At 38.3% G+C, this 27,669-nt stretch overlaps 1 protein-coding gene and 1 pseudogene across 2 annotated transcripts in view; both read right to left on the bottom strand.

The window, feature by feature from the left end:
- UBE4A (ubiquitination factor E4A) overlaps positions 1-25,651 on the bottom strand; it is a 45,563-nt gene extending 19,912 nt beyond the window's left edge. The window contains exons 1-12 of one of the 2 annotated variants that reach the window (XM_090266028.1): positions 25,517-25,651; positions 20,311-20,472; positions 10,822-10,995; positions 10,104-10,216; positions 9,017-9,169; positions 7,817-8,018; positions 7,388-7,590; positions 6,991-7,182; positions 5,744-6,077; positions 4,542-4,662; positions 1,550-1,854; positions 157-289 (exon numbers count right to left, since the gene is read on the bottom strand). In XM_090266028.1, coding sequence (XP_090122154.1) covers positions 157-289; positions 1,550-1,854; positions 4,542-4,662; positions 5,744-6,077; positions 6,991-7,182; positions 7,388-7,590; positions 7,817-8,018; positions 9,017-9,169; positions 10,104-10,216; positions 10,822-10,995; positions 20,311-20,431 — 2,051 coding nt within the window. In that variant the 5' untranslated portion in view covers positions 20,432-20,472; positions 25,517-25,651. The remainder of the gene's footprint in view (positions 1-156; positions 290-1,549; positions 1,855-4,541; positions 4,663-5,743; positions 6,078-6,990; positions 7,183-7,387; positions 7,591-7,816; positions 8,019-9,016; positions 9,170-10,103; positions 10,217-10,821; positions 10,996-20,310; positions 20,473-25,516) is intronic. The other variant, XM_090266029.1, reaches the window with a different exon arrangement.
- LOC150019018 (cell cycle checkpoint protein RAD1 pseudogene) lies at positions 15,400-17,510 on the bottom strand (annotated as a pseudogene).
- Positions 25,652-27,669: the final 2,018 nt, after the last annotated feature.

The following is a 27,669-nucleotide window of genomic DNA, read 5'->3' as shown; positions in this document are numbered from 1 at the left end:
TGTGGCTGCCCATAAGGATGGTCAGGTGATCCATTAATGTTAACACGACTTTTGAAGGCAACCCCTTATGAGTCAGACTTGTTTATTTCTTGGTTTAGAAGTCTTCTCAATGTTTTGCCGCTCTAAACAGTGACAGTCAAGCTTTCAGTACTTCACCTTTCTATGTTTCCAGTGAAAATGGTGATAAAGTGAAGGACATGTTCCAGGGAATCTGCTGATGTCTCTAAGATGTCATCGGCAAAGCGGCGGAGAAAAATGAGGAAATCACCCAGGTTATCTGCAAAAAATTCTGAAAAAAAATTTCATTGGAATTAGCCAAATGTCCAACTCTTTGTTTTTACAAATTCTACACTGTACATAATGAAGGTTAACAAAACCCAAATGTCTTGTAGGTACTAGGAATGGTGGTAAGTTAATAAATGTAGACTCTCCTTTAAATGTTTTAATTTTTATTTTTATCCAAGTAAATATAAGAGCAGTAGAGACACAAAATATTGTCAACATACCAGTGCAGCTTAAGAAAGTATACTGATACAATATTTTTCCACACTCAAGGTTAACTGTGTACTAAATAACCCTTTAGATGTATGAAGAATCTCAAATAAAGGTTCATTAGGTGACTATGCTCACCACTCTCCAGGATGGCCCTCACCTTCTGGTATTCATGCTCTTGTGAGTCCACTCCTACACTCTTCCAGGGTAAAATATATACCCTGAGGCATACAGAAGTGATGGTATGTCATTTCTATGATTAGGTTATAAAAGCCAACAGCTTCCATTTTGGTCATTTGTTCTGGGGGAAGCTAGCTTCCGTATCATGAGTAGTACTAAAGAGAGACCTGTGTGGTCTAGAACATAGGCCAGCAAGCAGCTGAGGTCTGCCAATGGCCACACGACTAGGACTATAAGCAGATCCTTTAGTCCTGCTCAAGTTTTCAGGTTCCTATGGCCCCGATTGTAATCTCATGAGAGACCCAGAGTCAGAACCATGCAGCTAAGCCACTCCTGGATTCCCGATGCCACAGAAACTGTGAGATAATGTTGGTTGTTTTAAAGTTTCTATATTTTGGGGTAATATTTTACTCAGCAATAGATGAATAATACAGTGATCAAGAACATATAATCTGATTTTGATGGCCAATACCTGTCAACCACTCACTGACTTTTACACAAATAATCTCCCTTCTCAGTTAACCAACAGATGATTTTTTTCCCCTAAAGAATAGAACAGGGAGAGTTAGATTAATTTCCAAGTTAAATGACAAACAATATTAATGATAGAAACTAACTGCTCTGAAAACCCTGGCTGCCTTTAGTCCTTTAAAGACTGTTTCCTGATATATATAGCAGTGAGGACACAAGGCTGAGTACAAAGCTGTCAGTTCCCCTATGCTTTCAGCAGTAGATATTTATTTGCAAGTATGAGTAGCTTGTCCCCAAACAGCTGAATAATAACTATGGAAGGGTATTTTGAGGACTGAACTTCCAAAGTGAACCAGTTAAACTTAGATGGCTATAAAGAGGAAGATCTGGTGGGAGACCTGCTTACCTGGCACATAAGCCAAAGAGTTGTAGTCATCTGGCAGAGGAAAGGTCAGCTCGATCAGCTGTGAGCCCTCATTGCCTAGGGCCAGCTGAACTAGTAGAACAGCCATGGACACTTGCAAATTTAGGCAGTTTTGCAGCATCTGTGGCTCAGTCATGGCAGTCTTGGTAGAAAGATAGATGGTCATTAGTCGTTCAAACTGCTCTCGGAGGTTGTCAGTAGCAGGACTAGAATTTTGCTGAGCATCTCGCCAGGCGACCTGCAGCCGATGCAGATTTTGGTTGATTTTTACCATCTGATCATGCAACCTGCCCCCAAGAAAGCAGAAGAGACTGGGTCAGGAGGCTCATATAGGAATAGTCAAGTATAGACCATTCTAGAAATACAAAACCTCACTTTTTATTCTAGTTATCTCTTTTAGGATGTAGGGAGCTGCAATTGTGATGATACAGAAGGTACTCATGAAAGTTATTGATAATACAGAGGCAGGGGGCATAGCACTGGAAAAATGTTACCAAGTATTCAACGTAATTAAATGTAATTACATATAATTAGCAGCCTCCAAAGAACAGTAGCCTGGTTGAGCAGGTTGTAGATTGGGCTGTTATATAAAATAAATAACTATTAAGCAAAGTATAAGAAGCCCAGCAGGAGAGTCTGAAAACACACAAGTGCAGTGGTTGTACTTAGATGTAGTTATATAGACAGTCTATCCATGGTTGGAAGAGAACTAAAAGGTGAAAAAGAACTCTACATTAGTAATGACCACATATAAGTGACTAGCCACCTGGGATGCAATCTAAAAGCAGTGGCTCCCAGCCTTCTACTGTTCCATATTAAATTATTTTTCACAAAGGGTTAGCTAAATGTTCTCTGATTAAAGGAAGATCCATAATTCAATGTTACAGATAGTTTTCTCTGTGGGCACAGTCTGAAATCATATTCTTTGGTCCTGTAGATAATGTCTGGGGTTAGGTAGTCTGTATCAGGAAACTAGATGACATTCATTTTTGTGTTTGAATCAAGGTGGTTGAACAGGTCAAACACAGGCTGAATTGTTATCTGTTGTCGTGTTTAAAATGTCAATGATAGGGATAAAAAACTCTCTAATAAAGATTTAATTTCATTTTTCCAGAAATTTGAAAAATGCTGTCAATTTAAGTACACTGGAAGGTATTAAAAATTGCTATCCTCAATACCCCTACCTATAGACTGTAAGTATGAATGAGCAGATATTTTCTCTCCTTATTTAAACTTGTAGTCACAATCAGCTGACTCAGAGGGGGAAAAAAAAAATCCTAGAATGACTACAGAATCCTAGAATGACCATTTTTTAAAGTCATACACTCCAGTTCTCAAATCTTCATACTTCTAGACTCCTCTTTATCTTTGAAACATGGGTCTTTTGTGGTCCTACTGATCTTATTGGAATCCCTTGTAAACATTTCTTTAATTTTACCAATTTTGTATCTACACCACAGAGTAGAACTTGGCCTTTTTTCATCAAGAGTAATAAGTAATGAAGATTCAAGAGCAGAAAGTGAAATATTAAATGAAAACAATGCCACTTTCACAGATGACAATAGGAAGAGAGTAATTTAAAAATTTGCAAGTTTAGAGAAAAATATGGGACTATATCTTTAATTTTAAAAGGCTTAAGAGGTCAATAACTTAAAAATAAATTAAAGTTATCTGGATAAAGGCAATTCAGCAAACACAAATACAGGTAACCCCCCGTATAACACGGTTGTTAGGTTCCTAACAAATGCCGTGTTATATGAAATAAAAAATTATTACAAAAAAGCGGGATAGGTTCCAAAAATTTAAAAAACACATTTTATAATAAGGTAAATACCGTTATTAAAGCAATTTTCATCAAAAGTATTACATATTAATATAAAGTAATGTTTTGTCATCACTACTAAGCTCCATTAACCGAATGTTTTCTTTTTGACAAGATATCCTCATCCTCTGAACTTTCTTCAGCATTATCTTTGATTTCTATGCTCTACTTTTTGCAAAAAATCTGTTATTTTAGATTGCATGCTTTTAGAGATCTTTATAAATTCCGTTATATGGCGCTAAGCACTTTTGAAGTTCTCTCTTAAACTTTGTGCTCCTTTCAGTGAAAGGATCTTCATTTAAGAAATATGACTCTAATACTCCATGAACAAAATGGGTTTAAAATTCTCATTAATTTAAAAATTCTACAGGTAAATCTGATACAATGTACGCACTTGAACGAAAAATTTTAAATGAGTTATCTTTTGCTCTTCAAAGCTTTTATCACATTCAGCATTGTATGGAGTTTTCCCCAATTTTCTACCCATGTTAGAATGAAACCGTGTTATAGAAGTACCGTGTTATACGGGTGTTCCCAAATTCTCTAACCCTGTTAGAGTGAAACCGTGTTATAGAAGTACCATGGTACAGTAGTCCCTCTCTATATTGCGGTTCACTTATTGCAGCCTCACTGTATCGCGTGATTTAAAAAAATATTATATTTAACTATTTATCATGGATTTTTCGCTATGTTGCGGGATTTTGCGGTAGTGTATATGTATGTTGTTAAAGTTACGTAGGTTTAAGAGTGTAGAATATGTTTAAGAGCATAAGTAGTGTTTTATAAAAGTGTGGAAAAGGTTAATAAGGGAGTGGGAAAGGTTAATAAGGGACTGGGAATGGTTTGTAAGTGTGTGGGAAGGGTTTATAAAGCCTTAAAATACATATAAATACTAAAATAAATGTAAGGTTCCTACTTCGCGGATTTTCACCTATCACGGGGGGGGGGGGGCGGAGGCATCTAGAACGTAATAGTCGCTGTAAGTGAGGGAATACTGTATACGGGGGGTACCCGTACTTGCATATAATGTCCTTTTCCTACTAGATTCTAATGTGAGCCCTTAGAAGAAAGTGGGATTGTATAAGACTCACTGAACTTTCTCGTTATCAATATAACTAAATAGTTCTTTCCTAATGATATCAGAAGGGTTACCTGTGAAATCCCAGGTATAAGGTATACTCTGTTAGGACAAGGTTCTCTGTTACAAGGTTGTAGTTCTGGGGAAACTTCGGCTCCTGTACAGCTGGGATCAAACAGGTTTCTCTGTCCAAACCTCAAAGAAGTTAAAAGGAACAGTCAATGGCTAGCCACATATATCTATCCTTGGTCTCCAGGGCCCCTTTACTCTAGTTCAACTTCCATACTGCTACCAGTGTTATTTTTTTAAAGTAATATCTTATCATCACATTACTACTCCTTTGTCTAAAAATATCTTTTGGCTTCTCACTATCTATAGAAATGCAGTTAAATTTGGTGATCATGGTATCACCAAAAATTAAAAGAAATGATAGATAACTATATATTTTTCAAATGTTAGACAATGAATCATTTACATCTATTTTGTGCTTTTCTATATTTAAGATTATTTGCTTTTGAATATGTATTACTTTTATAACTAAAAGTTATAAAACTGGGAGGAAATACACACACTGAAATCAAGCATGGTTCATTCTTAGTGGTAGAATTATGAACGATTTATTTTCTTTTCACTTCTCTGTATTGAGTTTTCTCTAACCTGGCCCCAATCTTCTGCCTCCCCAAACTCATTTCCTGCCATTCCCATACCTTTCTTTTCCCACACATACTCCTTGCTTTAGCCCCAATGACTTTTTCAGTATTCCTTAGTCAAGCCTTTCCATAGCTTTGTATCTTTATACTTGTTACTCCTGTATAAAGAGATTCTTTTGCTCCTTTGCCTGATAAAACCATCTCATCTCTCACAACTGAGCTATGAAAACCTCCAACTTCTCTAGAATTTATTTCTCACTCCTTCCTCTGTGTCCCCATAGCTTAGCCCTATACCATATTATGATTATGTTAATATATCTGCCTTCTTCTGGAGGTTTTGAATTTATAAATGACAGGGACTAAGCGTTATTCATTTTTAAAGAAAAGAATGAATGAATATCCAAAGCTGCCAATTCAGAGAGGTCTCACTAAAGCACAATACCTAAAAGCTACTAGTTTTATTTTTAAAAGTCTGTCCTTGTAAAATTCATAATAGCTCTTCTTTCTGCCTCATCTTCTTTGGGAAAGAGGCACCTTTGTGAGAAAGAATACGGACGTGAGTGCCTTAGATGTCACACACACACACACACACACACACAATTTTGGGAAGCCCAGTATTCCTCTACCTCTCATGTGTACATTTTTAATTTTTCGTTCTTCATCATTCAACTCCTTCAGGGCACAGTAAGTGGGATTAAAAGTCAGAAGCCGAGAGGATCTGGGCTTGCAAAATGGCTGGCACAGCTTCAGGAGAGCAGCTCCCAGATTCAGAAAGAAGGCATCCGAGGCATACATTTGGAAGAAGATTTCTGGCATCTGATTGGCCCAAATCTTGGTGCGGCCTGCATTTGCATGTAAACAGTTTCCAAGCCATGACAAGATACAGTGTTTGGTTTCTGGAGAGAGCTGGAGTAAGTTCTTCAGCATCTGGTAGATCTTTTCATGGAACTGAGCCATGAACTGTTTAACCAAAAAACATAACCACAGAACATTCCAGTTTCACAATCCCAATATTTGTTACTCCCAAACCTTAGCCACTGGTAATTTGTAAAAATACATCAATCTTAATCTTTTTCTTCACTCTCCTTGTGCCTTACCCCAAGTTCTGATTAAAATTTTCTTTTTCTGGGCACTAATGAGATTTTCTGATGAGCTGCCAAACTGCAGATAGCACTTAGAGTAGGGTCAGTAATCTTTTCCAGTGAAGGGTCGAATGATAAATAATTTTGGCTTTGCACACCATATGGTCTCTGTAGCAACTATTCAACTGTACCATTATGGCACAAAATCAAGCCATAAACAACACATATGCAAATAGGCACATGGCTGTGTTCGATAAAACTATTAACAATAACAGGTGGCAGGCAGAATTTGGCTACTGTTGTAATTTGTAAACCTGTGCTTTAGAAACTTGTGATGATGGGACATTTAAACTACCCCAATTCAGCCATTTGCTCCCTCATGTTGGCCAGACTTCTACTATACTTTATAGTAAGAAACCCAAATAGAGAAGACATAGGAAGGAGGGAAAGGGAAAAAATTGGTTTATAGGCCAGAGCTTAGTCAGAAGATTTAGGATCTAAAGTAATAAGAAATAGGTTGCTGAAAAAAACAAGGGTTAAGAGGAAGAGGCTGTGCTACAGCATAGGACAAAGAATTGCAGCAGCTTATTCCTGAAACCATACTAGGTTTATCCTTGACTCTTAGCACATGCTATAAACAGGGCTATTTCTTTACATGATTATAGTAGAAAGCCAAACAGATTAACCTGCTTTCCCAAAAAGGCTCAAACAGCCTTATCTGCATCTGCTTCCTGAGAAACCTCTACTTAATCTGAGATCAGGGGGCTGGGATAGACTGTAAACAGTTCCACCTGATGGATGTTGGCCTCTTGTACTTTGATCTCCTGGGGACTGGAACGAGATGGATTCAAGAAATAGCCATGATTTTCTACTACACCCGGAGTCTTTAACAAGCAGGAGATATTCAAGATTACTCCCAGCAAGGTCTTCTGGTACAACTGCCCATTGCTAAGGTCCTTGGGCTGAATGTATTCTACAAAAACCTGTAGGAGAAGATAAGTCTAAATTATTTGTTTGTATGATGAGATAAATGTGATAGGGTGAGTGGGCCTCAAAGAATTAAGTCTACACAACAACCAATACATTTTTCTCTTATTCAATAGGTAATATTATAATGCCCTCAGGATAGGGAAGCATAAATTATTAAATCTCCAGCTCAACTATTTATATACCACCTTTCAGTCTTACCTTTGCCATATCCTTTTGCCTAGTGAAATAGAGAAGAATATCCAGATATGCATACAACAGGATCTGGCAGAGTTCTAGATCTTTTATGCGGCCCAATAAAATATCAAACACTGGAATCATAACTTCTGGAAATGTTCGAACTTCCTCATCCAATATTAAGGCTTCAATGACTTCTTCCAAAAACTCAGTTACATCTTCAAAATCTAACAAAACGCAAATGAGAAAGAAGGTCATAGGAATTTTTATATACTCTTCTGATACGTTTGATAATTCTACTAAAATTCAGTTTCAAAGGTGAGGGTGTGAACTCTCTTCCTTAATTTTTACTGGAACCATAGTGGCTCTGAGGCTTTCCAATGCACTTAGAGGAATTTTAAATTTGCGAATCAAAATGTAGGAGCTCACAGATCTTGCTTATTATATACTCACGGGCTCCTTGGATGGCTTCCAACATCAAATCTACCAGTTGCTCATGGATGTTTTGGTCAACATACATCTCTGGGGTAAGGAGAACGGTTCGTGTATTGGACACAGTGAGGTTCCTGCACTGCACCGCAAAGGGCAGCAGGTTCTCTGGAACTTTCGTAATCTGGAAACAGCATAAAGAAGAGAGGGAGAGTGGTTCTATGACCTGGAAGAAGGGTGGACATAGCAAAGAGAATGCAAAAATATTGTTTTCCAAAACAACACTGCTCTCCCTTGGATGCTTGAAAATCCATGAGAATTCATTCTTTGGTTTAAGGAATCATCTACCTGGTAGAATTCCAATCCTGGAAATGACCAAGCCTGGCCTACTCTATTATTTACACCTTAGGGGAATAAATTTATCAGATCTTTTTTAAGGGTGTGATTTTTTAAAGAGGTTTGTAGAGAGAATAAGAGGCTGGTTCACTGGGGAAAGGAGTGGATCCCAAATCACAGAAAGAAGACTAAGACTTTATAGAAGGCTAACTAACAGTGGCTAAGACTTTATAGAAGGCTAACTAACAGTGGCTAGTAATCTAGCTACAGAAATACTATGATGTATATAAACTGATATCAGCCCTGGCTGGTTTGGCTCAGTGGATTGAGCGTCGGCCTGCGAGCTAAGTGTCGCTGGTTCGATCTTCCAGTCAGGGCACATCAGAGAAGGAAAACTCTGACTCCAAAAAACCTCCGCTGCCTTGCGGCATACCTCTTCAGGGGAAAGGCTAAGGGAGTAAACCCCGACAGAAAATCCGGAGCCGGAGTCCCTAAGGCAGTTTGACGTTGTAGTCAACACCAGCAACTCCTACGGCGCACCTGAAGCCAAGCTGTATTGACTCCGTCTTTCCCTTGGACCCTTCAGCTGCGAAGAGAGGGGGGGTCTGCTGCATGGGCAACAGCAGACCCTCCATATCACCCTGCCCAGGCTCTGTAGCTTCATCGCAAGATGTCGATTCAACACGGGAGGAGACAGACACCGTGTCACTCCCGAGTCGGACTGCACAGCCATTCTCGGTGGTGCAGATAGACTCTTAAGAAGCTACACCATCGTCTCTCGAGACGGACGGCTGCCGACGATATAAACTGATATAAAAGACATTGATCCAAATCTCTGGCTTACATGTTAAAGACAATACAGTACTTAATGGGAATTATTATTATTACCTCTTCCTTGGCTCTTTGGAAGCAGGAATAAAGGTAACAAAAAATATGCCTCTCCCCTGCATCTCGATCAGCAGAAAGATTTAACGTTGCAGAAGAGGTCATGTTAATCAAGTGGTTGCCTGGATCTTGAAGTAATAAGCGAGCAAAGACAGCCTATTAAGAGAAACAAATAAACAAAAATACTAGACCATTGTAAAGTTAACCGAAGACCGTCAAGATGACATAGGTTATTGCAACAGTCACAGGATATGGAGTAAAAGGGAAAACAGGACCCAGTGTCTTATTACTTTAGAAAATATTATGTATACAATGTAACTGTGTATAAAGTTATCTTAAATCGAGCTCAAATGTTTAGCCCCTAGAACAGAATAAGCATTCAAATAATATTTGTTGAAAGGTATAGAGAATTAGAGATTAAATTTATATGAAATCTACTAGTCTGTGTGATTGCCAATGTCATTCAGACTTTATTATAAAGGTAATTTATGTTTTTTGTGGTTCTCTCTGTTTTTGGACATTTTTTAAATTAAATAATTTATTGTTGTTCTATTACAGTTGTCCCAATTTTTCCCACTTTGCTCTCCTCTGCCCACCCCACCCCCACTCCCTCACCTAGTCAATCCCCACCTTGTTGTCCATGTCCATGGGTCATTCATGTTTGTTCCTTGATTAGTCCCTTCCCCTTCTTTCCACCCTTATCCTCCTTCCCGATCCCCTCTGGTCACTGTCAGTCTGTTCCTTGTTTCCATGCCTCTGGTATTAATTATAAAGGTAATTTAAACTACCAGTTGTCAATGTCTTTCCTACCAAACTTTTATTCCTTTAATGTCAATTAGGCACCTATAAGGTAAAATGCCTGTTTTGATTTTGGAAAAGTTGTAAAGAAGAAAGAGATAAGGAGACATTTTAACTGGTCTTAATGGTTAGATTTGGACATCTGGCCATAGTCAATAAGATTCCAAAAGAGGTACACCACAAACGATGGAAGAGATGGAGGTAAGCAAAATCATGGCTGGAGAAAGATGAGCAGAGTTCAACTGCATGGCTAATTTTTGCTGAAGGCACACAAGGAATATCTGAATGTTACCTGCTCAACGTTGTTCATATCGAGCCAGTCTTGATCTTCAAGGTCTACTGCCATTTCTTCCAAATATACACAGCGGGTGGGGATACCATTCCCACTTTTCAAGCTTGGGTCACCTGGGAAATTGTTTTAATCTGGTAGGTTAAGGATAATACTTCTGCTTTATACAGACAACTGATCTTGATAGCACTTCTCTTGAACTCCAAGTTTGACTCAGGTAATATCAGAATGATCTTGACTTATAAAGCAGTGTCTAAAGATTTAAATCCCCCGCCCTCCCCCCAGTTAAAAGAGTATGGGCTTGTTATAAACCTAACATCATGACATTTAAAGAGTAAATCCCAGCCATTAGCACTTACGTTGGGTTTAACAACAGATAAGGCACAGAGGGAAAATACTGTCTCATACCTGTTGGAGCTTCCGTATAAATGTTTAGGTCACCCCTGAGAAGAAAATGGATTCATTCCCATTTCCTCTTTAAGGTAGTAAAGGCAAATAGCTATATAGCCCAGTCAGTATCAAAATGGGAATGAAAGTTCCAGCTGTGTCTAACTACTGATTTTAGGTTATATCGAAGCTTCACTGAAATATAAGCCCTGTGTTCCAGGGAGTACAGTGGGTCTGCTTAACCATTAGATACAACAGATTTCTAAGAGCAAGTCCCTAGCCAAAGCAGGAAGGGCAGAGTAATAAACAGACCGGCTGCAAGTCTGTAACTCACTATTGTCCAGAGTAATGAGGAAGATCCTTTGGATCATGTGATTGACGTTGAGTTGCTCACATATTTCCTGCTGTGAACGGAATGAGTGGCTAATCTCAGCCACAGAATAATCAAATTCATCCAGGCTCTCTGACACACTATTATCTGAGTCATCCGGGCTAGCTGGGAGTTCATCTGCCAAAAAATGTAAGCCATTAACAGTTACACTCCTCTCTTTTAAGAGAATCATGGATACTACCAAAAATAATAAATGAAACCAAGAGGAGAATAATTTTGCATGTGAAACAAGTTAATCAGCTAATTAGTGAACATCTCAAATCAGGCAACATTAAAAATATTAAGATATAACATTATTTAGTTTCAGGTTTATAATGTAAGTGTGGATATCTGTATATATTGCAAAATGATCACCAAACTAAGTCTAGTTAACATGTTACCATACACAGTTGCAATTTTTTTCCTTATGATGAGAACTTTTAAGATCTACTCTATTAGCAACTTTCAAATATGGAATAGTATTATTAACTATAGTCACCACGCTATACAATTACATCTCCATGGATTTATTTTAAAACTGAAAGTTCATAATTTTGATCTCCTTTCACCCATTACACTCACCCCAACCCACACCTGTTCTCTGTATCTATGAGCTCTTTTTTTCCTTTAAAAATATTTTTATCTATTGATTTTAGAGAGGAGGGAGAAAGAAGGGAGGGAGAGAAACATTGATTTGTTGTTCCAATTATTTATGCATTAATTGGTTGCTTCTTGTATGTGCCCTGACCAGGGATCGAACTCACAACATTGGCATATTTGGACAATGCTCTATCTAACCGGGCTACCTGGCCAGGGCTTTTAAAAATTTCACATATAAATGAGATCACAAAATATTTGTCTGACTTATTTCACTTAACATAATACCCTCAAGGTCCCTACATGTTGTTACAAATGACAAGATTTTCTTTTTTGTTTATGGCTGAATAATATTCCATTGTATGTACATATCACATTTTCTTTATCTGTACTTCTGTTGAAGGACACTTAGGTTGTTTCCATATCTTGATGTTTGAAAATAACATTGCAATGAACATGAGGGTGCATGTATCTTTCTGAGTTAGTGTTTCTGTTTTCTTTGGATAAATACCCAGAGGGGAATTGTTGGGTTGTATGATAATTCTATTTTTATTTTTTTGAGGTATCTCCGTACTGTTTTTTCTTTTATATTTTTTGATTATGCTATTACAGTTGTCCTGATTTTTTCACCTTTGCCATCTTTCACCTAGCACCTCCCCCACTCCCTCAGGCAATCCCCCCACCATTGTTCATGTCCATGTGTCATGCATATAAGTTCTCTGGCTACTCCATTTCCTAGTCTGTACTTTACATCCCCATGACTACTATGTAAATACCTATTTATACTTCTTAATCTCTCACCTCTTTATCCACTCTCCCACACCTCCCTCCTATGTGGCAACCATCAAAATGCTCTCTGTATCTATGATTCTGTCTGCTCTTATTGTTTGCTTAGTTTGTTTTTTAGATTCCATTGTTAATAGATATGTATTTCTTACCATTTTATTTTTCACAGTTTTGATCTCCTTTTTCTTAAATTAAGTCCCTTTAACACTTCATATAATAAGGTTTGGTGATAATGAACGCCTTATTTTTCTTGTCTGGGAAGCTCTTTATCTGCCCTTCCATTCTAAATGATACTTTGCTGGGTAGAGCAATCTTGGCTTAAGTAACTGCATTTTATGACTGAATATTTCTTGCTAGCCCCTTCTAGCTTGCAAAGTTTTGTTTGAGAAATCAGCTGACAGTCTTATGGGAACTCCCCTGTAGGTAACTCACTGCTTTTCTCTTCTGCTTTTAAGATTCTCTCTTTAACATTTGGCATTTTAATTATGATGTGCCTTGGAGTAGGCCTCTTTGCATGCATCTTGTTTGGAACTCTCTGTGCTTACTAAATTTGAATGTCTATTTTTCTTTCCCACCAAATGAGGGAAGTTTTCTTTCATTATTTTTTCAAATAGTATTTCAATTTCTTGCTCTCTCTTTTCCTTCTGGCACCCCTATGATGCGAATATTGGACCTCTTGAAGTTGTCCCAGAGGAAGCTTATACTTTCTTTTTTTTTTTTTTTTGATTCTTTTTTCTTCTTGTTACTCTGATTGGTACTTTTTTGCTTCCCTTTGTTCCAAATCATTGATTTGTTCTCAGCTTTGTCCATTCAACTGTTGTTTCCCTGTAACTTGTTCTTTATTTAAATTAGTGTATCTTTCCTTTCTGGCTGGATCCTTTTTATGCTTTTGAGTTCCTTGAACATCCTTATACTCAGTCTTTTGAACTCTGCATCTGATAGATTGCTTATCTCCATTTTCTTTAGCTCTTTTTCTGGAGCTTTGATCTGTCCTTTCATTTGGGCCATGTTTCTTTGTCTCCTCATTTTGGTAGCCTCCCTGTTTGTTTCTATGTGTTAGGTAGAGCTTCTTTGATTCCATGTCTTGGTAGTGTGGCCTAATGTAGTAGATGTCCTGTAGGTTCCAGTGGCATAGTCTCCCCTATTACCCAAGCTGGGTACTCAAGGTACACCTTTTGTGTGGGCTGAGTATACCCTCCTCTTCTAGTTGAAACTTGGTTGCTGTTGGCAGATCAATGGGAGGGATTTATCAGGCCAGTCAGATGCAATAAGCAGCTGTGACCACTTACCACCAACCTCTGCCCTCCGTGGAGGATCAGCTGTGCAGGGGCTGGATGATGCTGCTCTGATGTGGTCTGTAGCTGGCCACTGGTATGCTGGCCCTGGGATTCCCAGGTGGAAATGGGTGGTTTCCCCGACCTGTGTTTTTCCTAGGAGACCCTGCCTGAGCTATAAAGCAATCTGAGGTGGCTGCTACTGTTGCTGGGCTTGGAGATTCCCAGGCTAAGCCAAGCTGTGAATCTAGGCTCGCTGAAACTAGTGCAGGGCCTGGGGTTCACTGAGGCCAGCTATTGCTTGTTTGAGAGGATTTAGGAAATTGTGTAGCATGAGCCAAGCCCAGCCATTCACATGGAAAAACAGATTGGGTGGGTCTGTGAGTTAGGTGGGGCAGAGTCTCTCAGGGATCTCTAAGGAGGGGCAAACAGTGTCAGCCAGGTGGATTGAGTCTCAGATGTGGCACCAGCTTGTCAGCTCTGTAGGGGGAGGTTTCAGAAGAGAGACAATGGCCTCTGCTTGGCTTGATGCCAGACACTTCAGTTTCTCCCTGTATGCCACTGGTGCCTTTCAAGCTGCTATCCCAGTACTTGAGCTCAGAGGGAGTGAATCTGAGATGGTGAGTTCACATGTGGGTTCTTTAGGAGGAACTGCTTGGGGCTCCAGAAGTTTCTTCCATGGACTAAATCCCTGCTGGTTTGTGTAGCCAGAAGTTGTGGGAACTTATCTTCCTGGCACTGGAACCCTGGTCTGGGGACCCTGGTGTGGGGCTGGGACTCCTCGCTCTTGGATACTCCTTCCGAATTTTTATTTACCACACGTGCATGTGGGACCATCCTATTCAGTGTCTGTGGCCCCCTACCCATCTCAATGGATGTGGTTTCTTTAATTCCATAGTTGTGTGACTTCCATTCAACTCGATTTCTAATGGTTCTGGCTGATAGGTGTTCTATATTTTAGTTTAATTTTGATGTGGTTGTGAGAAGAGGTGAGCCATGTCTGTCTATGCCACCATCTTGACCTGAAGTCTCCATACTGTTTTCTATAGTGGCTGTACTAATCTGCATTCGCACCAACAGAGCAAAAGAGTTCCTTTTTCGTCACATCTCCACCAATACTTGTTTCTTTTCTTTTTGATAATAGCCATTCTAGCAGGTGTGAGGTGATATCACATTGTGGTTTTAATTTGCAGTTTCCTGCTGATTAGTGACATTGATTGCCTTTTCCAGGTACCTGTAGGTCATCTGTACTACTCAGATCCTCTGCCTATTTTTTAATACAATTTTTGTTTTTGTTTTTGTTTTTTGCTATTGAGTTGTATTAGGCAATATCTTGCGACTAGGCAATATCTTGTCCTACCACATTTACAAATCAAAGGTTAAAAAAAAGTTTTTTTCTTTCTACTCATAATTAATTGTACTGCACATTGTCAAAATTAGCAATATGATTTTCCCTACAGAATCCTAGTGAACAAAAAATTACCTAATAGATCAATATGCCTTTACTTATTTTAATTATATGGCCTTTTCCTGATTTTAGGGAACACTTTTCATTTACTTTTATTTTTTAGTATTACATTTTATTAAATATCTACATGCTGCAAAATTATTTTATTGCAAATTACCCAAGAAATGCAAAATCAATTAGTAACTGGCTTTCTATTCCTTAGTTGATTGGGAAACTCTTACAGTGAAATAGAAGGTATCTAATAAGTACTTACTTTAGTATTCCCTACTCTGAACAGTTCTGAGAACAGGAAGAAAATCTATAACTCTGAAGACTGTTTTATACCTTGTTCATAATTTCTTCAAAATGAATACTTTAAAAATAAATCATATAATTTTCAGATTTGTTTGGTGATGTCTACACTTCAGAAGGTTTATGAAGAAGTCACAACAAAAAGCAATCACTTTAATGCAATTCAATGCTATTTTAAAAAAAGGTATCCTTGAACATAGTGGTTCTCAAACTTTAGCATATATCAGGATTTCTGGGAGTGAAGGGGCTGCTTTTTAAACTGTAGGTTGTTGGCCCACTCATAGAGTTTCTGACAAGTTTCTAGGTGATGCTGATGGTGTCGGTCTAGGCACAACACTTTAAGAATCGTTGTTTTAAGATATGTTCTCCAAAATTCACACTAATAAGCAATGCTCACACACCTTTGCTTTTTCTAACAGTAAATAAATAAAAGAACATTTCCTATATGGCCCCATCAAACTTTACATTTTCCAGCTTTTGAAATGTCTTACTTAAACAGAATAAAATATATAATTTACTCATCTTGGCTCATAATAATTCCCATGAGTTCAAAAGACAGAACGATAGGATAGTCTAGTACTGGATAATCTGTGACTATATTAAAACATTTACTTACAAAATATACACTAACTTTAGGGTACGGGGATCTTGCTCTTATCTCATCCATGTTTCCTCCCTTTAGAAAATCCAATATGAAATCATGGAGAATGAGAACATGATCTATCGTGAATGTATATATAAATGTCAGAGTGTATTGTCATACTTAAGATTCAGATTTAGGAACTTCTTTATCAGGGCAGCGGTACTATTCCACAAAACATATTTGTCCATCTTCATTTCTAATCATATATGATAATGAGAGGAATCGTTGGCTATTTATCTGAAGAGACAGATACCTTACAAAGGAGGACTAATGGTTTTGCAGAGGATTTCAGTAAAGAAATCTTTTATCTGAAAAAAAAAAAAAAGAAATCTTTTATCTGTTGACGTGGGTCTGATTATAATTAAATGATTTCATCAAATAAGAATCTTTGGGATAGTTAAGGTGGGAGCTTCCTGCATACCCTAAAGAAGATAACCTGCAATAAGGCTTGTCAAGAGATGGTGATCTGTAGGATCTCACTAGTCATATCCTATTTGGAAAATGCTTCATGGAGTCCCTCTGACTTCAGAATAATTTTATTAGTAACATTGGTGTTGCAGAAATCAAAATTCAGTTTCCTCTGACTCTTGAGTACTGATTTTATAGACTGTCATGACTCTTTCTTCCAGATATAGCATCACAAGGTAACCATAACTTTGGTAACACATTCCAAGTGCAGCTAAATTCTGTGGCTTAGGATTTGATCCAAAAATAGAAAAGCAGATTAAAAGGACAGCTTAATTAGAAAAGTAACAAGCTCTTCCTGAACTTTAACCTCCTGAAATATTGCAGCCTGAAAAGAAGCATTTGCTTGCACATACTTTGCATTTTCCATTGTAACCTTGATTCCATTTTTAGTAGCAAAACACGTGCCATGTTCTCAGAAATAAATAGCATTCAGAACACTGGAGATTCCTAATGTTGTTGAGGCTGACCACCGAGCTGTAGTCACTCTTATCTGGGATCTGTTGGTTAATAGGGACATTGTCCACTGCACAGTTGGCCCTGAGGGATGCTCCTGGCTCCAACACCTGCTCTTGTGGACCAGGAAACACCTTTGTGGTGGGGTCTGGATGCCTGAGAGCCCTTTCCAGCCAGGTCAGCAAGATGAAGCTTCTGGAGAAATGAGGAGGAAGTGATACAGCCAGAACACATTTGTTTTAATAATTCCAAACTGTACAGGGAAATATAACATAAATAGTCCCCTCTGAACCCATTCCCTATAGACAACCCCTTAACTTAGCAAAGTTTTGCACATTTTTTTCCTATTCTGGTGCTAATGTTTATTTCTATGATTTTTAGTTTTTATAAAAAATGAGATTATACTGTATGAATATACTGCTTTTCAACTTGCTTTTTAAATACAATCAGCACCAACATCCTTCTCTGTTAAGTCACTCGCAGGTCTACCTCATTCTTTTCAACAACTGCAGTGTATCGCATAGTATGTACATACTGTGATTTATGGAGCTACTTCTCAACTGATGAACATTTGGATTGTCACCAATTTTTCATGATTTTAAACAGTATTGCAGAGACTATTAACTTACTCTTTTTCTGTACTTGTATGAGTATTTCTGTAGGCTAAATTCATAGAAGTAGAACTGTTAAAGAACTTGAACACTTAAAAGTTAACATATACTACCAATTATCTCAGAAATGGTGCTCTAATTTACATGCTTACCAACAATATATTGTAGGGGCACCAAATATTCCCTGTAAAAAGTTTCAATATGTAAGTATGTAAAGGCTTTAAATGTTCTTTGTAAGAAGTAGCAAGGACTTGCTAAAAGGCCTTGAAAAAAGGAATGTAAGAAGGAGTGTTATAGCAATTAGAGATTTACAAGCTAAAAGCAACTCAGACTCTATCACCTTCCATTTACTTGTGTCTAGTTTATAACATTTGTGAAGGTTGTGCTTTGCAGAATGTCTAGCCCTTTGAAAATAAATTGCTTCGCAGGGAGTTCGTCCCTGGCTGAAGAGCTATGCTGCCAACGGAGATAACCTTATAGCCTTGCGAATTTCTGTTCCTGTTACTGCCAAGACATTCCTGCAGTCCAGCCCAGCCCCTTCTTCCTAAGGCTGTTTCCCGCCAAAGAAGAAACAAAGAGACTGCACCAGTATAAAAACCCAGTGTTTAGACTCCATTGTAGGTTGGAGCATGTTAAAGACCAGCTCAGGGTCTGCCCAACTCCTGGCCATTATTAAAATCTTTTGCTTAACTTTATACACCGCTTCAGGGTGTTCAATTTTGCCTATGTAGCCGTAACAATATGAGAAAATGCCTATTTAAATCTTCACAAATGTCATAGGTAAACAGAAATACTATCTAATTATTTTTAAGGAGCAATTCTACTGAGACTGACTTTTAAAATAATTTGATTATTATATAAATTCTTTATTCATACTTTTTTTCTTTGTGATTTGTTATTTTCTTTCTTACTGATTAAATCCCTTTACTTTTTTATCAAGCAACTTAAAAGACTGCCTCTCAGCATGACACTTGTGGTGAATAAGTATAAAAGTAGTATTTTTACTAAAAGCCACAGATAGGTCTGTATATGCTTTTTGTTACTGACAAAATGGTTATTTAGAAAGTCCAGGCAAAACTCTCAGAAGAGCTGCTTCAGTGTTGTGAATTTAATAAAAGTGAAGCTCAATATATGGGGCCAAAAGTTTTGGCAGTGTATTAACTACTGGTGGAAAAGAAAACAGGTTAGACGTAGTGGCATAATAAACTCAATGTAAACAAACTAAGATGATGAGATGCTAAAATGGTAACAGAAGGGCATGCACCTGATTTGTCCCCATTGCCTGGTGCCTACAATGCTTCCAACTCTAGCCAGCCTTATGTTTGTTTACAGTTAGAATGACAAGTGTTCTGTCACTCTACTCATACAGTTAAGTTCTCTGTACTCCAAGAATGATAGGAGCTAAGAACCTATTTAGCAAAATTGCCCTCAACCACACACTCATACATTTCATTTTCTCATTTTATTTTTCCTGTTCCTCATTCTCTTTCCTTACCTACAATCTCCTGATACAAAGTTTCTCATTCTGAGCCAGTATCCTAGAAATCTGGAAGAGATTTTAGAGACTGAGACACAGACCTGCCTCTTTCTATCACATTAAAAAGACAGCATTAAGGCACACTGCCACCCTGACTGGTGTGGCTCAGTGTGTTGGCCGTTGTCCCACAAACCGAAGGGTTGCCAGCACAGTCCTGGATTGCGGGGCCAGGTCCCCAGTTGGGGGTGTGTGAAAGTCAACCAATCAATGTTTCTCTTCTCTCTTTCCTCCTCCCCTCCCTTCTCTCTAAAAATAAATAAATAAAGTCTTAAAAAAAAAAAAAAAAGACACCACTGCCTGTTGTTTCTCTCTTCGTATTACTGGAAGCAAGTAGTTATAAATACAAAAAAAAAAAAAAAAAAGTCAGCATTATATTTATTTCTCCCTTGCTTCAACCATCACCCTGTCTATGACTCATCTGTCTTGCCCTTAACTCCTTTTTATTCAATCCTAAACAGAGCAAGGTCACAATTCAGCTACACGTCAGAACCCTTTTGAAATAAATAAAATAAAGGGAAAATATAAACATTTCTCATTTTCAAAAAGAAAAACACTTGTCCTTTTTGTAGGTAATATATGGGGAAAAATTTCTGAATTGAAATATTGTGAATACCCTCTGAACACAAATAAGTTTGAGAAAAATCACCCTAATTCCTTTAGTCTATATGTCTCCTTGCAACAGGAAACTAGGCTTGATTCTTAATTTTGGTCCCAGATGAGGAAAACCATTTTTCTGATCAGTGAGATATTATTCTGATTTTTTTTTCACACTAAGACTAAGGATCATATTTTCTCAGAATTCTGTTGCAATAGCAGTAAGCTACAATAGTGGCCACTCCGTGGAGTGGAAGCAGCATTTCACTTGAGATAGACTATAATCTGGGCTTGAGAACAAATCTCAGGCCAAAAAACTTTTATAATTTTTCCTTTTACATATCTGTTTTCTATAGTTGCATGTGACCTGCTTGTGGCACCTCTGCCTAACAACTTCAGTTTCCTATGTTAAAAAGATTTATTTAAATCTTTTTCTAGGTAATTAAAAAAATAAAACAGCTTGACAGTCTGGGGTCACGACCCTGTTACTACAGAGCCACCTGTTATCTGGTCTTTTTTTTATGCACAGGGAGGACAGGGAGGAAAAGTCTCCAAAACAAAATAAACAACAAAAATGAACAATCCCCCATTCCAATTTATGCCCTAAACAAACAAAAACAACTTCTGCCCCAAACTTAAATTCCAATTGCAATTAAGGGCCCAGAAAATATTTAATTTGGGAAGACCCATTCTAGGTCAACTGATCTGCTGCTATTGGCTTCTCCACTTACCAGACTGCTGCTTCAGCTGCTCTTTTTGGATTGCTGCAAACTGCTTGGCATCAGCCAGAGAGCCAAAAAGAGCAGCAAAGGGGTTACTTGAGATGTTGTTATTATTCTCCTGGTCTGTCATTTCACTTTAAAGTGTCCTCCATCCAGACCTGGAAGGAAGGGCTATAAAAAGGACAGGTATTAGACACAGAAGGGAAGATAACACAACAGTTGTAATATACCCATAGTTGTTTTCTTTTCCATTTCTCAAACATATCATGTTTTTAAAGGCTTTGGTAAGACTTTAACATTCCTATTCCAAGATTGAAGACATTTTGGCAAAATGGTTACAAACTACCAACTGGACAAGTTGGCCTGCTTTGGGGGTGGCTAAAACAAAAACGCTAACAAAATGTTCATTTATCTGTTGACATGTTTCTATTTGTTATACCTTTAAAATATAGATTAAGTAGAAGAAAAAAAAAAAAGAGGAGACTCACCTACTAATTGTAACAATATGACAGTTAAAAGTAATATCCAAGCTATGGATTTCCCATAAATCTCTAGGCTGGCCAACTCAACTAGTACTCATTTAGCATAAGGTGGTACTTGCTTAGGCTTCCATGACTTGATTTATTGGAGCTGGGAATTCCTCAGCTACATATAAACCAAATGTAAGCCTATATCTCAGACATGGATTGACAAATCAGGATAGAAACTAGATTAGCAGCATGTTGTGGGAAACCACACACACACACGTCTGTCTGGAAAAAGTCCAACCATTGTTAACATAACAAGGATGGATTGCGTGACATCAATGAAACCTGGCTGGAATGTACATGCACGAACAATTTGACAACTTCACTGTACTAGTAATTGGGGGTGGCAGAAGCCACTGAGTGAGCATGTGTATGGTGTGGTCATCGCATTTAGAATGACTGAGTGAGTAGAGCAACAAATCTGCATCAAATTTTGTGTTAAGCTTGAACATTGCTCTGTGGAAACTATTCAGATGATTCAGAAGGCCACAGCTATGAGCAACTGGTGATTGGCAGCTTCATCTGACATTGCACTTGCTCGTGCAGCATGTTTCATCCAGCATTTTGGTGAAACATCAAATCGCCCAGGTGACTCAGCCCAGGTATAGTCCCAATTTGGTGCCCTGAGAGTTCTGGCTTTTCCTACAACTAAAATCACCTTTGAAAGGAAAGAGATTTCAGACCATTGAGATTCAGCAAAACACAATGGGGCATCTGATGGCAATTGGGAGAATTGTGTGAGGTCCCAAGGTGCCTACTTTGAAGGGGCCTGAGGCATCATTGTCCTATGTACAATGTTTCTTGTATCTTCTTCAATAAATGTCTCTATTTTTCATATTACATGGCTGAATACTTCCTGGATATATACATATATATAAATCTATCTCTACTCTTAAGCTTACAACTATGAATATTTCTTCCACTAAAAACTAATAATCTTTGATTACTTCTATATTTAATGTTCTTTGTTTATCTGATTTTTTACAATATTGAAGAAACACAAATTCCTAATGTGTAATATGAAATAGACATAACCTTAAAGGTATTTAGTGGAGCTGACTGAGCCTGCATTTGCACTCTTCTGATTACATTTCCTCAATTCAAGTACTAAGGAGACATGCAGGCACAATGGGATGAGCAAAGCTTCTTGAAAAGCTTTCTCCTATTTCTGAAAATTTAAGGGCACAGCACAGAAATACAACCCAGAAAAGCATGTGAAGAGAAAAAGGGTATGAATATTCTGCTTACAAGGATGTTGAACTACTATAAGAACAGAGGTCTTAGCAGAAGTGAGGGCAGAGGTATAAGAAAAGAGGAAAAAAGAATATTTGGTCTACCTTTAATTTATAGAGGTAAGATTTCTTACAGAATCATATCAACAAGAGCTAATGCAAATTGGAAAAGTTACCCTTATTTTTTGGAGAAAGAGACTATAAAACTTCTTGACAATTCTGAGGCATCTCCACCAGATGCTTCAAGTTCCTCTGTCATGTTTTCTGAATAAGAGCTGATGACTAATTAGCTGTAATGACTTAGGCAGATAGTCTAGTCTTCTCTCAGCACGGTGCTAGGCTTTACTGCTTCAAGGAATTGAACTGTTATTTGTTGCTGTGTTTTATTTTTTGTTATACATAGTTTAGTTGAGCTTAATAATGCAAAAAATTAGCATATTTAGTGTTAAATTAACAATCTTGGAGTGGACTTTCCCCCCATTTAATCACTGCATAAACTTAATTATTAACCTTAATTTTATAGAGGACAATAATAGTCTCATTGTTACCTGACTACTACCCTACTTCTATTCTAAAGTACTTTGATGTCCAGAGGAATGCAAAAAGCATAGTGAGCTCTTGTTATTTTCTGTCTCGAAAACACTATCCTCCTTCTTCAACATAATTACCTATATTATGTGGATCCATCCCTTCTTAGTCCACATATTTAAAAGGAGATGACCTCACCCACTAGCGTCAGGAATGAGTATATGAATTTGGCCTGGCCAAAAAGAATACAGCACTCTCTGGCCCAAGTGACTGATTCAGGCACAAGACCTTAGCAAAGCCTATCAGATTCATTAAACATCAGCTTCAGGCCTCTGGCTGAATGTACTGAAAAGGAAAAACTGCTTAAGTTGCTACGCTGGTTAAGACATAAACATGGAGTTGTCATCTTTCCACCATCTAGAAATGGCTTAGCCTAAAACTAAGCCAACATACAGGAAAACATAAGTGAGAGACGGAAAGTTTTTTCAGTTATAAAAGCCAATAGATTTCCTTATATCGTGTAAGCAAGTTTGAATTGGTTTTTAAAAACACAACTCAAAAGAGTTCATTTTAGAACAAAGGAGATGCATCACCTGTACCATCTACACAGAAAGAAGTACAGTTGACACTTGAAAGACATGGGGTGGGGGCACCAATCCACTATGCAGTGGAAAATCGACTTATAACTTTTGACTACGCCAAAACTTGACAAATAGTCTACTGCTGACCAGAAGCCATACAAATGACATAAGCAGTCAATTAACACGTATTTTGTATGTGATATGTATTATACACTATAATAAAGAAAGCTAGAGAAAAAATATTAAGAAAATAATAAAAAAGAGGAAATACATTTACAGTACTCTAAGTATGTATTGGAAAAAAATTTGTATTTAAACAGACTAGCAAAGTTTAAACTCATGTTGTTCAAGGGCCAACTATAAAGTAATATAGAACATATGACAGACAGGCTCTTAAGACTTTCAAGAGAAAGGAAGGATAAACAGCATTATCTTCTCCTTTTCTGAAAACTTTACTGGCACATATGAAGCTAGCTTCCCATTACATTTTACCTATATTTTTAATAGAATTTATAACTTTCTACATTGTATTCCTTAATGCAGATCTTCTTCTGTGCTAGACTATAAGCAACTGGAATACAGGTTCATATTTGATTACTTCTCCTGTGTCTGGCATTATATATGTCATAATCACAAAATCCCAAGTAAGTATTTATTGAATGATTCAGTCTTATGTGTAATTAATCCTGACCTCATAATCAATAGCAGCACCACGAACCTACTTCAGGGTAAAGGTTTTACTATTTGTCTTGGATTGAAGGTGGAAAGTCAAGCCAGACACATGTCTCTATGGAATCTCAGCAGGTATAGAATAGAGAATGGAAGTAAATCTGTTGCCATTTCTGCTGTGAGTCTTTTTGAAAAACAAAAAGGTTTTTGCCTATCTTACTAACCTCATCTTTTTCATATGGACTTCAAAACTGTGCACAAACTATTTTCCTGGAGAAAGGGCTAACACTATGTAACCACTTACAGAAAAGTTTTATAGGAAAAGTGAAGACTAATCACTTGATGAGAACCTTTGTGGAGATCTCCGTCTAGATTTGTTCAATGGCCTCACAAATGTAAACGAGTACCTAGACACCACCCATTCCGAAAGAAAGGTTGGATAAAATGGGACCTTGATATTTTTTGGTTTTAAATTCAATGTCACTGGTAATTTATAGTCTGCTATTTTCACTGCCATACAAAGATACAGAACTATCCTATTATTAGCCTTTGTGATAGTACACCACTAATCTTTAGAGCTTATGGGTTTCTTTTTTTTTTAATGTTCTCCTTAAAACTGTTCCACTCTGATATACTCACTACAAGGGCCTGCATCTGTAATAGCTGTCTATCCCCACCTACAAAATACTGTCACAATCCCGATTCAATCTTTAGTTTACAAACAGTACTGTTAATCTGTTATCAACTCTTAAAGAGGAGAGCACACAAATGTTTTAACATCAGACTTGGTATTGCTTTTAAACAAATACTTGTGAAGTACTTTGTAAAACTGGGATTGTCAAAATCAAGCTCTATTAAATCATAATCCATAAGGTCTCTGTCTTGATGAGTGATATATATATCAAACAAACAAAAAAAAGAATTCAAAAAATGTTTTCATTGCTGTATGTTCCATCGAACAATCCTTTCAGGCCCCTCTATGTGGCAATAGATCCTTCCAACACATCAGCAAGCTAGGATATAATCAGTCAAAAAGCAGACAGTATTTTTTCTTGGGTCCCATTTCATCTCAGTTCAGGGCAGCGAGACTAAATACATTCTTGCTCTGGGAGTGAAAAACTGATTCCAAGGAGAAGACTCCTCAAATATAAGCCTCTTCTAATTGCGGAGGAAGCATAAAGCAGAGTGCCAGGTGAGTTTTGAGCGGTGAAGTGATCACCTATGAAATGTCAACACCTTGCCATATGTTTTCAACTGGTTTGTGTACTGCGACTCCTGTTTAATATTATCTTCTCTGGCATCCGGCTATCTGTTGTCCACTCTTAATATTTTTATCTCTCCGGGTTCCATAAGGGCTTGGCGGCAAGGAGGGAGACCCACCCACCAGGTGCACGTTCTAGAGAAAGGAAGTCACATATAATTCAAGGCCAGATTTCGGGCCTTTTCCAGAAGAGGAATGGCAAAGAGTGGTATAGACTCCAGAGATGGGATTCCTCACGGGTTCCCAAATCAGACAGGATCGAAGTTCATGAAGGAGAGGGTCAGTGGTCAGGAAAGCACAGGACAAGGAATTTGGAGGAGGTAAGAGTGCAGAGGCCTGAACTGGCATTCGATTAGAAGAGAAGAACCCCACCGCGGACTCCACGATCCCCTCCCCTTCAGCTATTTCCTCTCTTACCAGAGCCTGAAGGGCCAGCAGCGACGACACACGACAGCTTCACTGGCCGAAGAATTCCCACTTCCGAGTCAGCCAGGCAACCGGAGCTTACATCATGATTAGGCGCCAGGCCTGTGGAATCTCAACCAGACGCCGGAAACAGGGTGTGTCACCCAACGCCCGAAATTGGCGCGCAATCACGCTCACGGCGCTTGCGCCACCTGGCGGGGCGGGGCGGATGTAGCAGGAAGTGGCCTTGGCTTCCGCTGCGGGCGCCGGCGACTGAGAAATCCAGAAGGGCTGTTTGAAACTTAGTGAAATCTGGGGCGCCTTCTCGGAGATCGGTGTATGGCCAGCAGATATGACTTGGGGATTCCTGGCACTACTACAATTTATGTGGGTTTCTGTTTTCTAGTTTTACTACTGTCTTAAGCCTTTTTGAAGTAGTTTCTGTTACTCTTCACTCGTTATTAGCTATGAAGCAGCAACAATAGCAATCAGCAATAACAATAACTGAAAAATTTGAGCGATTATTGGTCGGTAGGCAGTATGATAAAATACGCTATTTTAAGATTTAAAAAAATTATTACTTTTCAATTTCAGTGAGACACAGTATTATTTTCAGGTGTACAACATACCAAGTAGACATTTATGTAACTTATGAAATGACCACCCCAATACGTTTATTACCCCTATGACACCATACATAGTTATTAACAATATTATTGATCATATTCCCTATCCCTATGACTTTTATAAGTGCAAGTTTGTACTTCTTAATTCCTTCACCTTTTTCACCGATTCTCCCAACCCTCTTCCCATTTGGTGACTATCAATTTGTTCTCTGTATGCATGAGTTTGTTTCCACTTTGTTCATTTATTTTATTTTTTAAATGTTTTCATTGAGAGAGAGAGAAGGAAGGAAGGAAGGAAAGAAGGAAGGAAGGAATAAAGGAGGGAAGGAAGGAGTATCACTGTGAGAGAAAAATATCAATCAGTTGCCTCTCATACATGTCCTGACCTGGGACCAAAACCACAACCAAGGTATTTTCCTGACTGGGAATCAAACCCATAACCCTTTTGGTATATGGAACAACACTCCAACTAACTTAGCCACCCAGCCAGGGCTAGGTTTTTAATTACTTGCTCTCTTCTTTTTCTGTACTCTCATGATGTGACTATTGGTATTCTTGAAGTTATCTTAGAGGCTCCTTACACTGTCTTCATTTACTGGATTCTTTTTTCTTTTTGCTATTCTGATTGGGGTGTTTTTGTTTTTCTTACTTTCCAATTTGCTGATTTGATCCTCTGCTCCATCATTCTACTGTTGATTCCCTGTAATGTATTCTTCGTTTCTGACTGGTTCTTTCTTATGTTTCCTATCTCTATTTTTATGCTTCCTATCTTCTTGTTGAAGTTCTCACCAAATTCTTCTACTCTTCCTTTAATTTCATTGAGTATCCTTATAACCAGTGTTTTGAACTCTGTATCTGGTAGATTGATTGTCTCCATTTTGTTTAGTTCTCTTTCTGGAGTTTTGTTCTATTCTTTCATTTGGGACATGTTTCCTTGTATCCTCATTTTGGCAGCCTCCTTGTGTTTGTTTCTACTATTAGGTAAGCTTGCTACATATCCCAGTCTTAGTAGAATGGCTTTATGTAGTAGGTTTTATATAGGTCCCAGTAGTGCAGCCTCCCAAGTCACATAAGCTGGGTGCTCCAGGTGTACACCTGTTTGGATTGTGTACACCTTCTTGTTGTAGTTAAGCCTTAATTGCTGTTGGGATGTTAATGGGTGGGATTTACCCCCTGGCCAATCGGCTGTGAGGGCTGGCCCCTGCCAAGACTGCCTGTGACCACCATGAAATATTTGCTGTGCAGGGGCCAACTCCATGTTGCAGAATTCACTTCAGTGGAATTCAGATAGCCATCAACTTCACTTTTGAGTATGTCACTTGTGAAGGTGGTTGGGTAATGCTTCAGCATGGTCTGTAGCTGTCTACTGGGTGCACTGGCTCTGGGGCTTCCCTTCTCAAGGTACATGCCAAGGTCAGCCACTGCCTGTGAGCTTCCCAGGATCACCCAGCATGAGTTACAAAGCAGTCTGCAGATGACTGCTACTTGTACTGGGCTTAGAGGTGCCCAGGGGAGGTCAAGCTGTGACCAAGGTTGGCT

Source organism: Furipterus horrens, unplaced genomic scaffold (assembly GCF_987537825.1).
Source record: "Furipterus horrens unplaced genomic scaffold, mFurHor1.1.pri manual_scaffold_2, whole genome shotgun sequence".
NCBI lineage: Eukaryota > Metazoa > Chordata > Mammalia > Chiroptera > Furipteridae > Furipterus > Furipterus horrens.
Note: the sequence above shows the minus strand (reverse complement) of the source record. Positions and strands in the feature narration are given on the sequence as shown.